Source organism: Myripristis murdjan, chromosome 5 (assembly GCF_902150065.1).
Source record: "Myripristis murdjan chromosome 5, fMyrMur1.1, whole genome shotgun sequence".
In the NCBI taxonomy this organism is placed as follows: Eukaryota; Metazoa; Chordata; class Actinopteri; order Holocentriformes; family Holocentridae; genus Myripristis; species Myripristis murdjan.
This window is the reverse complement of record NC_043984.1, coordinates 20386516-20400514: the sequence shown is the minus strand read 5'-3', so window position 1 is coordinate 20400514 and position 13999 is coordinate 20386516. Positions and strand designations below refer to the sequence as shown.

The window sequence follows — 13999 nt, the reverse complement described above, 5'->3', positions numbered from 1 at the left end:
TTCACTCATTTCTTGTGTGTGTCTCCCTTTCACTCCCAGGATGGACAAAGATCTTCAAAATAATAATAATAATAAAATAAACCAGGAGCCTAAGTCCAAAGAACTCTGTTATAATAAAAAAAAAGAATAAAATCCAAAGGAAAAAGCCCCTTAAAAGCCAAACTTGTAAAAGCAGGTGTCTCAAAGCTTCATGCAGCATAAAATGTGTTGTCAAACTAGGCTTGGCAGTCTTAGGGAATTAAATAGTCTTTGCACAATGTCTTAGATAAAGTGAACTATAACAAAACAGAATGAAAACAGATAAGAAATCAAACTTTTTCATAATTATATCCATTAACATGTGTGTTGATTATATCCTTAAAAGTCAATTAGATTAAAAATATTAATGATATCTAGAAATTAAGGTGTATAAGACCTTCTTTGACGAGTTTGAACATGTTACCCGGTCAAACCTTCACTTATCAACAAAAATAAACACAGAAGTACGTTTTCCCATATTATCAGATTGGGATGGACATATAAAACAATTTTATAGAATAATGCGTTACTTAACCCAGTGTGTTTACATGGGATACAGTCTACTTCCAGATCTCATAGGGGTCACAGCTTCCTCTTAACCCCACAAGACTGCCAGTAGACTGCTAAGCCTATCAAAAATGTATTGCTACCATTTTTGATTGTTGTAAAAAGAAAAAGAAAAAACACAAAAAATAAGTATTGTTTCAGAGGCATCCTCTTTTTGAAAAGAAAAAAAATCAAAGTAATAGAAATAATGGTAATTAATATAGAAAATAAGCTCAGCCTTAGTGTTTAAATGGGAGTCTCACCTGGAATGACAGAAATAGTTTTCAAAGCTCGGAGAACCCTGAACGTTCTCAGCGCCGAGACATTCCCAAGGTCCACAAACTCTGTTATATATCTGTAACAAGGTAGGATGACACACAGAACAGAACCCCATGACACACAACACACACACAATAACAACAACACATACACGCAACGCATGTACGCGCAAGAGCACGACACCAGCACCACCATCGAAGACCGGGAGGGGACACCACGGTGAGAGAGAGAGAACGCCTGTCCACCCAGCGGGAGGAGGAGGGAGGAGGGAGGAAGAAAGGGGAGGAAAGGGACTGAAACAAAAACCACAGCTAACATCAACCCCGCGACTCGCCCACCCGGTGACACACACACCTGGACAGTCTTACCTGGGATAACAGAAATTGTTTTCAAAGCCCTCAGAACCCTGAACGTACGCAGAGCTGACACATTGCCTAGGTTTACAAACTCTGTTATATACCTGCAAGGTGGATCAGATACAGTTACTCAGCAGCCGTCCCAAAACAAAACACAAGAAAAGAAAGACAGAAAGGAGGAAAGAAAGAAAGATAGAAAGAAAGAAAGAAAGAAAGAAAGAAAGAAAGAAAGAAAGAAAGAAAGAAAGAAAGAAAGAAAGAAAGAAAAAGAAAGAAAGAAAGATAGAGAACTGATTGTCATATAAAACTAATTTAAAAAAAAAAAACATTATCAGCATGGATTATCCCCATTAAAATACTGTGGGAAAGAAAGCATTAAAAGAGTCCTGACCCTCATGATGTATAATAATATTATATTACGCTATTCAAAACCATTCCATGAGATGACAAAAAATGACTATACAATATATTTATTTTTGATTAAAAAAATCTTTTCCCTTTATATTAATTACATGTCATGATAGAAAATATGACTTCAATTATAGTTTAATTTACCAACATTGTGTGTAATGATAAATATTCAGACAATGCTAAACTTATATGTAAAAATATTTCTGAAATATAATTAGAATTAGATGTTGCCTGCCCAGCCTTTACCTGGTGTTATCTTAGAGAGTAGCAATATGTACTCATTTAGTAAAATCAGTAACACTTTAAAAACACTTCTCCAAAGTTTTATGTAGTGATCTTTTACCAATCCTCTTTTTTTTCATTTTGCTTTGATGTTTCTTGCTTCACTCACACAACTTTTTTTTACTGTTGAATAAGAATTTTCATTCCTATTTTGTGGTTGGCTTTACCTACTCCTTTCGTTTGAATAGCGCAATACAAATACAGATTATTTTTGCTGTTATTTACTGTGAGGTGGAGCTACTTACGCCATCGAGATGACCATGAAATCCAGCCAGTTCCATGGATCTCTGAGGAAGGTGAACCCATCTATACAGAAGCCTCTGGCAACAATTTTTGTGAGTGACTCAAAAGTATAGATACCTGTGAAGGTATACCTTGAAAAAAGAAGAGAGGACAGTGAAAATGGTGGTACATCGAGCTGGATTTGTTTAGGGAGAAGCACGAAGAAGAAGTACTTACTCTACTTGTTTGGACCATTCTGGAGGATCACTAAAAGTCATGAATATACAGTTGGTCAAAATTGTACACATGATGATCATGCTGAATAACGTGAGGAGACTAGAGTTAAGGAAAGTTTGGAAAGTTTGACCCGATAAATCCCCCCACATTTAAACAACACATCAGTGTACCAACAACTGCAATATAGTGTTAATATTAATGAAGTAAAACTTAAGGAAGAAGACAGAGCAGGAGGGAGACAGTGATTTAGTAGAGTGTCCAGCCTTGTGCTTACAATGCATTAGTTTCCCTTTCTCATTTAACTGTCCACTTGTGGTGACATAAGCTAGAAAGACACACACATCCATCAGCTATCAGCAGTCAGGGCAGACTGATAAATAAAAAAGTGACTTAAAAAGCTAAAGAAAAAAAAAAAAACACCGCAACTTTTTTATTCACCCAGCAGCACATAGGAAATGCATCTTTTCACTTGAAAGGATATGAATGTATCAAAATCTTTATAGCTATTCGCCTAAATAGACTAAAAGGGCTTATGATGTACAAGGAGGGCGTGGCACTGAAGCGGAAGAGTGTTTTCCCTTTGTTTAGGACTATAAACGTCTGTGGAGAGAGAGAGAGAGAAAGAAAGAAAGAGAAAGAGAGAGAGAATTAGACATTTTTAAGAATACATTATCTGGCACATACTGTTCAGCACACGGTGTGCAAGCGTTTGCACCATCCGGTCCTAATGCAAGGAAGAGATGACTGTAGGTTGGCTGTTCATTAGCTGATGTGAGTGCTGAGCTCATGTCTGAGTCACAGGGCGCTCTCTTGCAATGGTTTGCCCTCTAAATGCAGAGCGCAATCTCACAGCACAGGTGATACTGAAATCCATTTTAACATGGCACACCGGCGAGTGTCCTCACTGTGTTCACCCTCAGTCGAGACTTCACCAGGAGCAAGAAAACGGTAAGATAATGCTGAGCAGTATTATCTGCTACGCTACAATGGTAGTGTAGTAAAAGGACAAAGGTGTAGATGAAGGGCACACAGTCACTGGCAACAAGGACACAGTCAATGGCAACAAGGACACATGAGACCTGTGTTTTTACTCCACTGTCATCACTCCCACTGTGGCCAGGCACCGGGGGGGCTGGCAGCACAGTTAACACCTCTGCCCTGGCTGCATTATCTAGTGTGAGTGTGCTCCATGCTGGCTGGCTTTCACCACTACAGCAGCTCTATAGGGCTGCTTCTAGAGCATAGGAGACAGGCGCAGGGGAGGCTCTCCCCTCTCCGTGGCCAAATGGCTCTCTTCTTCCCAAGCTTAAAGCTCTTACTGGAAGAGAACCGCAAACACTGTCATCGATCAGGGCCAGATCTGCTGACTCTAGGCTCTCAACAACCACTCCCCACCAATAAACAGTACTGGGCCAAGTGGGGCTGGGTACTGGGGTGAGGCAGCGGGCTCTGTGAGTGTGTGAGTATGAGTGTGTGTGGGTGTGTTTGTGGGTCTGTGTGTGTTTGTGCATATTTTTTGGGAAGAGCCAACGGTAATTATCATTCCTTAATGAAGAGTGGTACAGCTTATATGACTTTAAGTGAAAAGAGACACTTCTCAGTGGTTCGAAGGCAAGTTAGAGAGAGAGATGATGTATTTCTGTACATAACTACACATGAACTGTTTGCACTGGCTAACGTGCAAGCTAGTGATGCTACCAGTCTCACTTTTATGCCTATTAGTAAAGTTTTCCATTCACCATGGAAAAAACATCAAGACAGGCAAATAAAAACAGAGTAAACAGTTCAATGACAATTTACAAATGATTACAAGAAAAGATTATCAGGTCCAATAGGCAGCAAGGACAGAAGGACAAATAAAATATAAAATATAATGCATCACTTTGCAATTAAAAGTTTAGCATATAGAGATAAATTATTCTTGAAGGTAATATTAATGTGGTAATTCAAATTATGGAACCTGCAGAAAAACTGCAAAACATATGGAAACTTACCTATATTTACAAAGAACTGAGATGTCAGAATACATAATGTCACATGCATTCAACAATAAAAGGTGATAAAACCCTATGCCTGTACACAAAACATATTGAGCACACATACAACCTCATAACTATCACGAAACATTAATCACATGGCAATCTGCAGGTGGACAAAGGAAAACATATAGAACATATGTACATGCTTTCATGCCAGCAGGTAAAAAAAAAAGTACACATAGCATGAGCTTGTGGTTCACACCAAGGGAAACGCTAGAAAAGAACGGGAGGCGACCAGTAGTGTCCTGAGACAAGTGGTGTCCTGAAATCTAATTAGATTAAAAATAGCGTCCGCAGTCTGGGGAAAGACAAAATGTATTCTCTGCATCAGAAGACTCCTCTCTCTCTCCCTCCCTTCCCCTCTCCTGTCCCTTTTTGCCTATATAGCATCTGCACTACCTAGAATATCCTCTCACTTTTTTCCTGTCATATGGAGAAAAAAATCTATACTTTATCAATACTATAAGAAATAGGAAAACACACTCTAAGGTCGCGTCCAAAAGGGTTAATCTGTCTCTTCAACAAGGTCAACTGAGGTGTTTGACTGACAAAGCAAACTGAGAATGAATGGCCATGGTTAGCACCAGGTTCCTGATACCCAGCATGCATGTCTGTGTTTTATATGGCTCTTGGTGTGAAGAGTATTACCACGGATAAACTCTTACCTATGGATTTGTAAAGCTTTTGAAAACCTCTGAAAGTGGTACTTTCTCACTTTTTGTTTCACATAAACACACACACTCAAACACACACTTCTTCTTTGTCCTTGTCGAGTCTGAGTTTCAATGTGGGTCATCTATATCTATAACATATGGAAAATCATGTACATAGAGATGCATAATTCAGTTGTAGGGGGGGCTTCATTTGTTTGTGAGCTGGTGGATTTGGACAGGGAAAATGATACTGTGGGTACTCCAACTTGGTGTCCTGGCACAGTTATAATGGGCGACCTCAGTGTGACAGCATGTCTGCAGGTAGAAGGGACCTACAGGGGGCTGAGAGACAGAACACACACACCACGCCATGACAGAGAGGGAGGTGCTGCTTTCCACAAAATGTGTCAGTGGGGCCAATACATCAACCATATTGTGCACTAGTATGCTTGGCACACTGAGGGACAATCAAATCCATTCACTCACACACACACACACACACACACACACACACACACACACACACACACACACACACACACACACACACACACACACACACACACACACACATATATAATCACACAGAGTGGCTTTGGTAGTGGCAAGGCCCCTTTGATCACACAATACACAATCTATGTTTAGTCCTATATACAATGTGCACAAGACCAAATAAACATATACAACCACATGCCCATATGCCTGCCTACCTTCCTACCGATCTACCTTCCTAACTCTCTACATAAATACATATACACATATGTATACTGCATCTTCTTAAACCAGTAACAGTGCAAAGCAAGCTTCTTACTCTAGGCATGACTTATTTGCTGCAAAGCTGGTGAAATGTTTCTAATTCTCTGTAGAGCTTTGAAGAAAAAAGCACGTATGCAAGAATCAGGAGGCAGAATGCAGCTGCAAGGACAGCCTGTGTGTGTGTGTGTGTGTGTGTGTGTGTGTGTGTGTGTGTGTGTGTGTGTGTGTGTGTGAGGAGGGGGAATAGTGGAGCTGGGATATGGAGAGGGGCATGCAGGGGTATGGGACAGCAGCAAAGAGAGCTAGAGAGAAAAGAGAGGGAGAGATGAGGGGGTGGAGGGGGAGAGGGAGTAATGCAGAACAGAAAGCCTGAGAGCTGCAGAGGGGAGAGAGCCAAACCTGAGATGGATGGGTAGACAGAGGGAGGAGGGATGGGTAGGCATGCAGCAGAGAGAGAAACTGAGAATCAGACTAGGAGGGGGGACAGAGAGACACAGAGAGAGAAAGAGAGAGGGGAGCGAGATCTAAGCAAGGAAACAATAGAGACTAGGTCATGGAGAAGGGGTGTTGTACTTGTCTTAATCATTCTTGTGCCGTGGCCTGGCATAGACCAGTCCAGTCATACTGCACAGCTTACTGTATATTGACTCACAAATCATGCTAAACCGAGAGACCATTTCAAACATGGCAATGACCTTCACAAATAGTCACACACCCAGCCACATCAGAAGGTACCAAGAGCATTTTCGTAACATCTGTGCTGATTCACACGTCATTTATCGGGAATTTGCTTAAAGGTCAGCTTTATGGCAGTTTCACAGATATAGAAAGTTTGCAGTGAAGGCAGGCGGAAATGAAGGCAGATGAAGTGGAGATGTGACATATATCATGAGTCATGGACTCATTATTTTGTGAGTACCTGGTATAGAGTGGATGTAAGCGCATCGTGAATTTACAGAGGAGCCACATCGCTAATGTCCCTCTTCCATTAATTTTTTATATACATATATATAAATATATATATACATATATACGTGTGTGTGTGTGTGTGTGTGTGTGTCTGTGTGTGTACACTCACTAGTGTTCCTCTTTTACTACCAGACGATTATACCCCATCTGAGTAGTATGACTGCAAACTTTTTCTGATAAATGACGCAGCTGTATCACGTCAACAACCCCCACCCCCACTACTGCACCCCCTAATCTCACACACACACACACACACACACACACACTCCCACACACACACATTTCATCCACAACACCCCTGCATTTTCCCCAACCTGTCCAGCTGAATGGAAGCACACCTCCCTCTAGATGTCTCTGCTCCCCCCAACCACACACACACATACACATACACCCCTCCAACCCACCTCAGCCCTCAGCCCAGTACAGGAGGATGCTGTGTCATCAGACACTAAGGACTCAGACAGAGCACTAAAGCCTGGCCCTCGCTCTAATTTACTACACCCTGGAAAGAGAACGACACAGGAGGATGAGGAGGAGGAGGAAGACAGGGAAAGAGAAAACGGGAGTAATAGACAGAGAGACAGACTGAGAGACAGACGGAGAAAAAGACAGAGACAGGATAGTGGCATGGTGTAATCATTTTCGAGTTTCTTTAAAACACATATGATGCCAGGAGTGGCCTGTGCAGAGCTTAATGGTTTGATTCAGTGGCTATCACTGCTGTAGCTGTGAGCCCCCCTTCTGCGCTCGGTACAAGCTGCTGCTCTCCGGCATTTGCAGAAACCTGGGCAAATATGGCTCGCCTACTGTACCTCCTTGTTATAACACAGCCACCAAAGCCACATCTTTATGAACAAAGTGACACTTGTGCATCAATAAAACATCCTGAAACTACATGTGAAATAGAGCTGGGTGTCATGGGCAAAATCAAATATCACAATATCTGACCAAATACAACAATAGCAATATTGTGATGATATGTTAAGCTTTCATGTACACACAAGATTTTTGACAAACAATCTTTAGTAATGTGGATATGATGACCAAGCAGGTAGAGGCAAATTAAAAAAAGAAAAACAGCTAGAACAGTCTAATAAGTTCAGAAAGTTGCATAATTTTACTGTAATGCAGCCTTTAAAATCAAGAAAAAATGACACCCATGCCATATCATGATATTATGATAACCAAATATTACGTCATGACAATGCCGAGTTATAATTTGCAGCTTTTGACTTTTGACTCTATGCTGTGGAGTAGCCACAAGAGCAGAATCATGTGGCTCTATTTCTGCACAACCCACACTCCCTTTCCTGCACACAAACATAAATATGTACACGTGCACAGGGCCGGTTAAAACATCAGCATGCCCTCCCTCCATCCATCCGTTCCTCTTCCTCATCCTGTGTGACTACAGGAGCTTTTAGCATTGCCTAATCACACCAGACATTTGAAATGCCCAGGCAGTCCTCTTCCCATCACAGGGGAAAACAAGAACTGCAACGCTGCATTTTTCCTCCTCACCACTGCCCCCTCATCCTCTCTTTGATGCATGAGTGCTGTGATCAGGTTTCCTGCAGCTGACAGTAACACACACACACACACACACACACACACACACACACACACACACACACACACTCATTGACATACAATGGTGAGCAATAGGATGATTGTCGGTCGCATAGAGGAGACGAGCAGCTTGGAAAGGCGAGGGCACAAAGAGTGGACGAGGAATGGAGGATAAGCATTATGAATATGCATGGGGCGCCTCACCAGGTGTAAAAAGGACAAAGACATGAGTGGATTGAGAAAATGGATGATGTGAATGATAGTAAGATGGAAAGTGGAGATGAGGCCTTATGGTTCTGATTGTTCACTCAACTTGCTGAGGTAACATATGGAAGTGTGTGCGATTAAGGTGGAGGATCTTGACTGAGCAGAGCGAGGAGAGACGTCACCGCCTGTAACGATACACATCGCAGCACATGTGAGGCACCGGGGGCAGACAGCAGTCACGTAAGAGTTAGATAAGCAATCTAGATAGTGGTGTAACCCTAACCCTACTGCCAAAAGGCCCGTGAGCAAGGGACTAAACATACCACTGCTCCAGTGGGCCGGTTAACATATAGGTTAGTGTGTGTGTGAGTGTGTGCTGTGGGGGGCCTACATTTGGATAAATTGGATAAACTGGATAAATCACAGATTCTGTGATTTTATAACATATTTTATAATCTTGAATTACCAAAATTAAACATTGATCTTACATGGCACACTGGCACAAGATCCCTGGGTGCACAACTTTCAAACAGTTATTCCGTTTGGATTTGGTACCAGTTAATGGTACATTCACTAACCTGTAAGTCACGACACTAGCACACAAATGTGACCAAAAAAGACAAAAAACAAAAAGCAAGCTGACAAACAAACAAACAATCAAAAAATAAAGCAGCAAGAATTTGGTACCTGGAATATCCATGTAAACTGTAGCTAACATAATCTGCTGTGTTCCAGTGTAGCGATACATAATATCTATTGCATAGTCACACCTATAGGAGAGATAACATAATGTTTCATTCTTCTTGTCAATTAAAATTTGCAAAAATCTGAAGGATTTTATTTGTGATGGATTCCTGAGGTTCTGGACATGCGGAGCGTGGATGGATATGTGGTATCAGCTCCTGATATACAACATTTGATATAAGAGCAACTACTTCACCATTTGGGATATATTTTATAAGTTATTTGATGTCAAGTCATTTCATGTTCTTAAACTGATTATATGACTGTGTAGATTATGTGAATTAAGTTCCTAATCACAACGGTCACAAGAGGTCAACCGGGGTTTGAGAAAATAAATTAAACATTTTTAAATGGGATTTTTAATATTATCAGAAAGGGATGAAAGAGATACTGGGAATAAACGGATTCTGCACGATTTTGACTTTCGCATGTTCTGCTTGGAGTCTAAGATGTTTCTTCATGGCTAATCATGGGCATGAGGATCTCTGTTAATTTCATGAGATAAAATATCTTAGCCGTGTTACACAGAAAAGATTAGAGAAAAAAGTAGACCTAAAAAAATATCCAGTCCATTTTTCCCTGATTCAGCATCTTTGTGCATATGCATGTATACACACACACACAGGCAGGCCTGTAGGCAGGGAGGGTATGCAAGATGAGGCCAAGGCAAAAAAATACTGAGTAACTCTCCTTCCATCAGGAAAGTAGAAGTGGGAAATGAGTAGCAACAGAGGAAAGGAGGGAGAGGCAGAGCGGTAAGCATCGGGCAACAGGCAAAGTGGGAGGGATCAGCAAAGAAGAGGAATAATGCAGCTCTTCCTGTGGCCACCACTGAGCTGGAGCTGTGGATCAATAGATCACAAGAGGCACATGCACTTGATCGTTCCTCTGGCCCTGTGAGGGAGTGCTGTCAGCTGTGTTTGGGGCCAATTGTGCTGAGTGGGCCCCCGCTGCTCTACAGTCCTCAGATTCTCTTACAAGCAAGCGCTGCCACCATACAGGAGACTGGCTGCTCCACACTTTCACAGTGAACACAGCCGAAGGAACTAGCACCTTCTCCTGCCCTCTCGTCCCTGCTTCCTGTCCTCTCCTGCAGTCTTGTGTCTGCAGCTCTCATTCCTCTCTGGCTCCAGGGATACAGTGAGGGCACAGCCAGGCTAGAGTTACAATAGTGGAGTACAGAGGACTAAAACAACCCTCTTATCTCCAATAAATAAAAAAAAAAAACAAAAACAAAAAAAAAAACGAATAATTTGGGAATAAAAAAAAAGTTAACTGAAATTAGTGTCATCTGCAACATTTTTCTTGTACATTGTGTGAAATGGTGACGCATAATTTGAGGTGAAAAATCATAATAAGATAATATTTGATGAGTATGAATGTTAACAAATTGTGATGGGTCGATAAATGAACTTAGATAATTCTGTTAATAGGATTTTTACTTGAGGTATTCTGAATGGCACTGAAATAGGAGGCAACAGATACTATGCTGTCCTCTTTTTCTTCTTCTGATCAAACTGAGTGGTGGTACTGCAATATGGATAATAAAATAACACCTTATACTATGAAATAAAAAAAAAAAAAAACAGAGTGCCTCATCTTTGTGTGCAAAATAAACAAGACGTGCGCTTCCTCCCTAAAATCACACAATGAGAAAGATAAATGATGGTAAAACAAAAACAAACACAGCAAATCTAAATTTCATACAGACAAACTGGCCAGCGAATAAGCTCCCTCTTAACCTTTCATATAGTGACCATACAGCACTAAACTAGTCTCCACCACTTTATGCATTATGAAGCATTTCCATCAGCAAAAGCTCACGCAACAAATACTGATGCTTCGATTTTTGGATGCGTTCATCCATTTAAAAACTTTAGTCTGCTCCCCAACTGTAGTTAGAAATAATGCATAAGTACTATGCAACACTAATGGCGGTTTCATCATTTCCTGAAACCCCAAAAGCTTCACACACACATACACACAACAGGAATCTTATGGAGGTCCTACAGAATAGCAAAGGTATACAGAGCATGGAAATCACCCAAAATCTAATGAAAACTGAGTGAAGAAAAAACACATTCAAAACCCTATGTCACTAACAATTTGTTGATAGCTACCCAAGCATATACACACATAGCCTGAATATTACTCAACCACATACATGAAAATGCACAGTTTACTCAGATACTCTGATTCTGGCATAACAAAACAGGGCCCTCATCATTTAAAAGCACCTTTCCCCACAAAAGAATCCAATTAGCGTTGACAAAGATGACATAGGTATATTCATAAAGGCCATCTTTATCGTCTAACAGCACCTTTACCGTGCATCAACACAGAACATTAATCAACACTGCAGAAAACTATATGAGAATTACCAATGCCCAGCAACTGCATTCTACAGCTCCCCTGCAGTGTGACTGCATCTCTCTACCTCCACTGTGCCGTGATTGGACAAGTGCACTAGAAAGGCCTGAACCCCTGTATGATCTCTCTGTGCGCCCTAATAATGCACCGACTGACTCTGATTCCATGTGCCAGTGAATCAAACTACTTAAGAGTAGTTAAATACCTCAAGGTCATATCTGCTATTATGATTTCCCTATCTCCACAGTGACATACACATACACATACAGAGTAAGCTCTGTTTCTACTGGTGTAAATGAAATAACCTGATCGTATCCATATCTGTTATGATGGTGATTTTCACATTTCCTACCTGTACTGCATTGTCTGTTTACACTGTAAGCAGTAAGGAGTATAACATAAGAAACGGATAAAGACATTCAAAGGTTGAGAACACTAACACGATAGTAAACCCTGTATGAATTTAATCTCTGTCTAACCATTCATTAACTCCTTCCTGTGTGAAAACTCACTTTCTTATTCATATAGAATGGGTCCAAGTCCTCCAGTGGTGTCGCCACCATTCCATCAGGAATATCGCCATAGATGAAGGGCAGGCTCTTCCCAGCCTCCAGGTCACTGTTGGGCTTGGGCTCATTTTCGTCATCTGCATCACGATGACTACTGTCCGATCTGGGCTTGGGTGGCTTCTTGTTCTTCTCCTCTTTGATGCGCTTCTCGATGTTAGCAAGTGACTCTGGGGTGAACTTTTTGAAGCTATCAGGTCCTGGGGGTGCAAGAAGGGGTGCGGCCATGTTTTCATCCTGCAGCTATTTCCTCTTTATTTGTTTTCCATCCCGGACATCCAGCTCTAAGAAAAATAGAGGGACACAGAGTGAGAAAGACAGGACCAATATATACAGTAGAAAGAAGTGCATATAAAAGACAGAGAGGGAGCAAGAGAGATAGAGAGAACAAAAGATGAGTGAAAGGTAAAGTGTATAGGCTGCTTCCCAAAGACCAGTGGTCAATACAGAAATACTGAGTATTAAGTAAATATTGTCTTGAGTCAAATCAGCATTTTCTATCCATAAATGTGCACAATGTCAAATAATGTCACACAGTAATTATCCACTCTCATTCCAATAAAAACATAGACTGAATACCATAAACAGGTGAGGTTAAAACTTTTGACAAATTCATGTTTAAGACCAATTGGTTTGCATCCTTTCATCAGTGTCAGCTGAGTCCAGCCTCTGAGCCTCAGACACTGGAATTTTCTAGCTCTGTCGGAGAACGAGACACAACGCAAGAAGAAGCTGGGGAAAAGTGCAGACATTTGGAACCTGGGCTAGACAGACACTTTGGCTCTCTACCTCAACCTCGCTGCATATGACCAAAGAATTGCTAAATCAATGCAGCGTTGCATTAATAAACCACATCCCACAGCTGACAAAGTTTTACATTCATGGGGACTGAGGAGCCTCAGGAACTGCTAGGGAGCCTTTTGCTGTGACCTTGGTGACCCCTGCAGCAAGGAGAATGACACTGTCAGATTTTTTTCTCCTTGTGTCTACACTCACTCTGGCCTCTACACAAGACCCCCCATCCCAGACCAGTTCTTTTGGATCTAATGTCTTCTTTGGATTAATTTACAAATAGTTTATCCGGATGAGACACCCTCTCCCACATCTCTGCCTCTATCTGAAAACCTGAGACCCTTTATATGACATGTAAAAAAGATTCTCTCATTATATCTACATTGTAACTATTTCAAAGGTGGCAATGCACATGTGCCTTTTTGTAACTTGGCTATTATCCTTTGATCAAAATCAGAGCTGTCACCAGGTGAATACGTTTGGTCTGCTATGGGTCAGAATTACTCAATGTTTTCTCATGGAATTGATCTATGTGGCAAAACATTACATACAACCTGCAGAACTCTCTAGAACAAAACATGCAAATATCATTTGGCTCATGTATGACATAGGCTTCAGTGCAGAAAACGCGGGTTGCTTTGTTTACTCTGCGCTGCACACTGCACTTGACCAAAACAATTCCAGTGTACAGACTCATTATTTATTTACCTACATATAATATTAATCATTGTGTATGTGCACATATGTGTGTATGGATTATTATGGACTTAACATTTTTGGACTAAAATTATTATTTTGTTTATTTATTACTTTTACAGCACATTCTTGCCATACTTGGAGGACCATCCACATCTGTTTTAACAAGCAGACTGTTGCACTGCCCACCTGAATTTCTCTAAGGCCCCTACCTGCATGTCACCCCCAGCCCCATGTGAGGGCCATGCTGTTGATATTGTTCCTATCATATTTGACAAAGTCACAGC

The 13999-nt window shown here is 41.1% G+C and overlaps 1 protein-coding gene across 1 annotated transcript in view; it reads right to left on the bottom strand.

The window, feature by feature from the left end:
* Positions 1-13999, bottom strand: part of scn8ab (sodium channel, voltage gated, type VIII, alpha subunit b) — a 51779-nt gene that overhangs the window by 35076 nt on the left and 2704 nt on the right. Inside the window, exons 2-6 of the mRNA XM_030051274.1 lie at positions 12171-12508; positions 2833-2951; positions 2352-2441; positions 2138-2266; positions 828-919 (exon numbers count right to left, since the gene is read on the bottom strand). Coding sequence (XP_029907134.1) covers positions 828-919; positions 2138-2266; positions 2352-2441; positions 2833-2951; positions 12171-12452 — 712 coding nt within the window. The 5' untranslated portion in view covers positions 12453-12508. The remainder of the gene's footprint in view (positions 1-827; positions 920-2137; positions 2267-2351; positions 2442-2832; positions 2952-12170; positions 12509-13999) is intronic.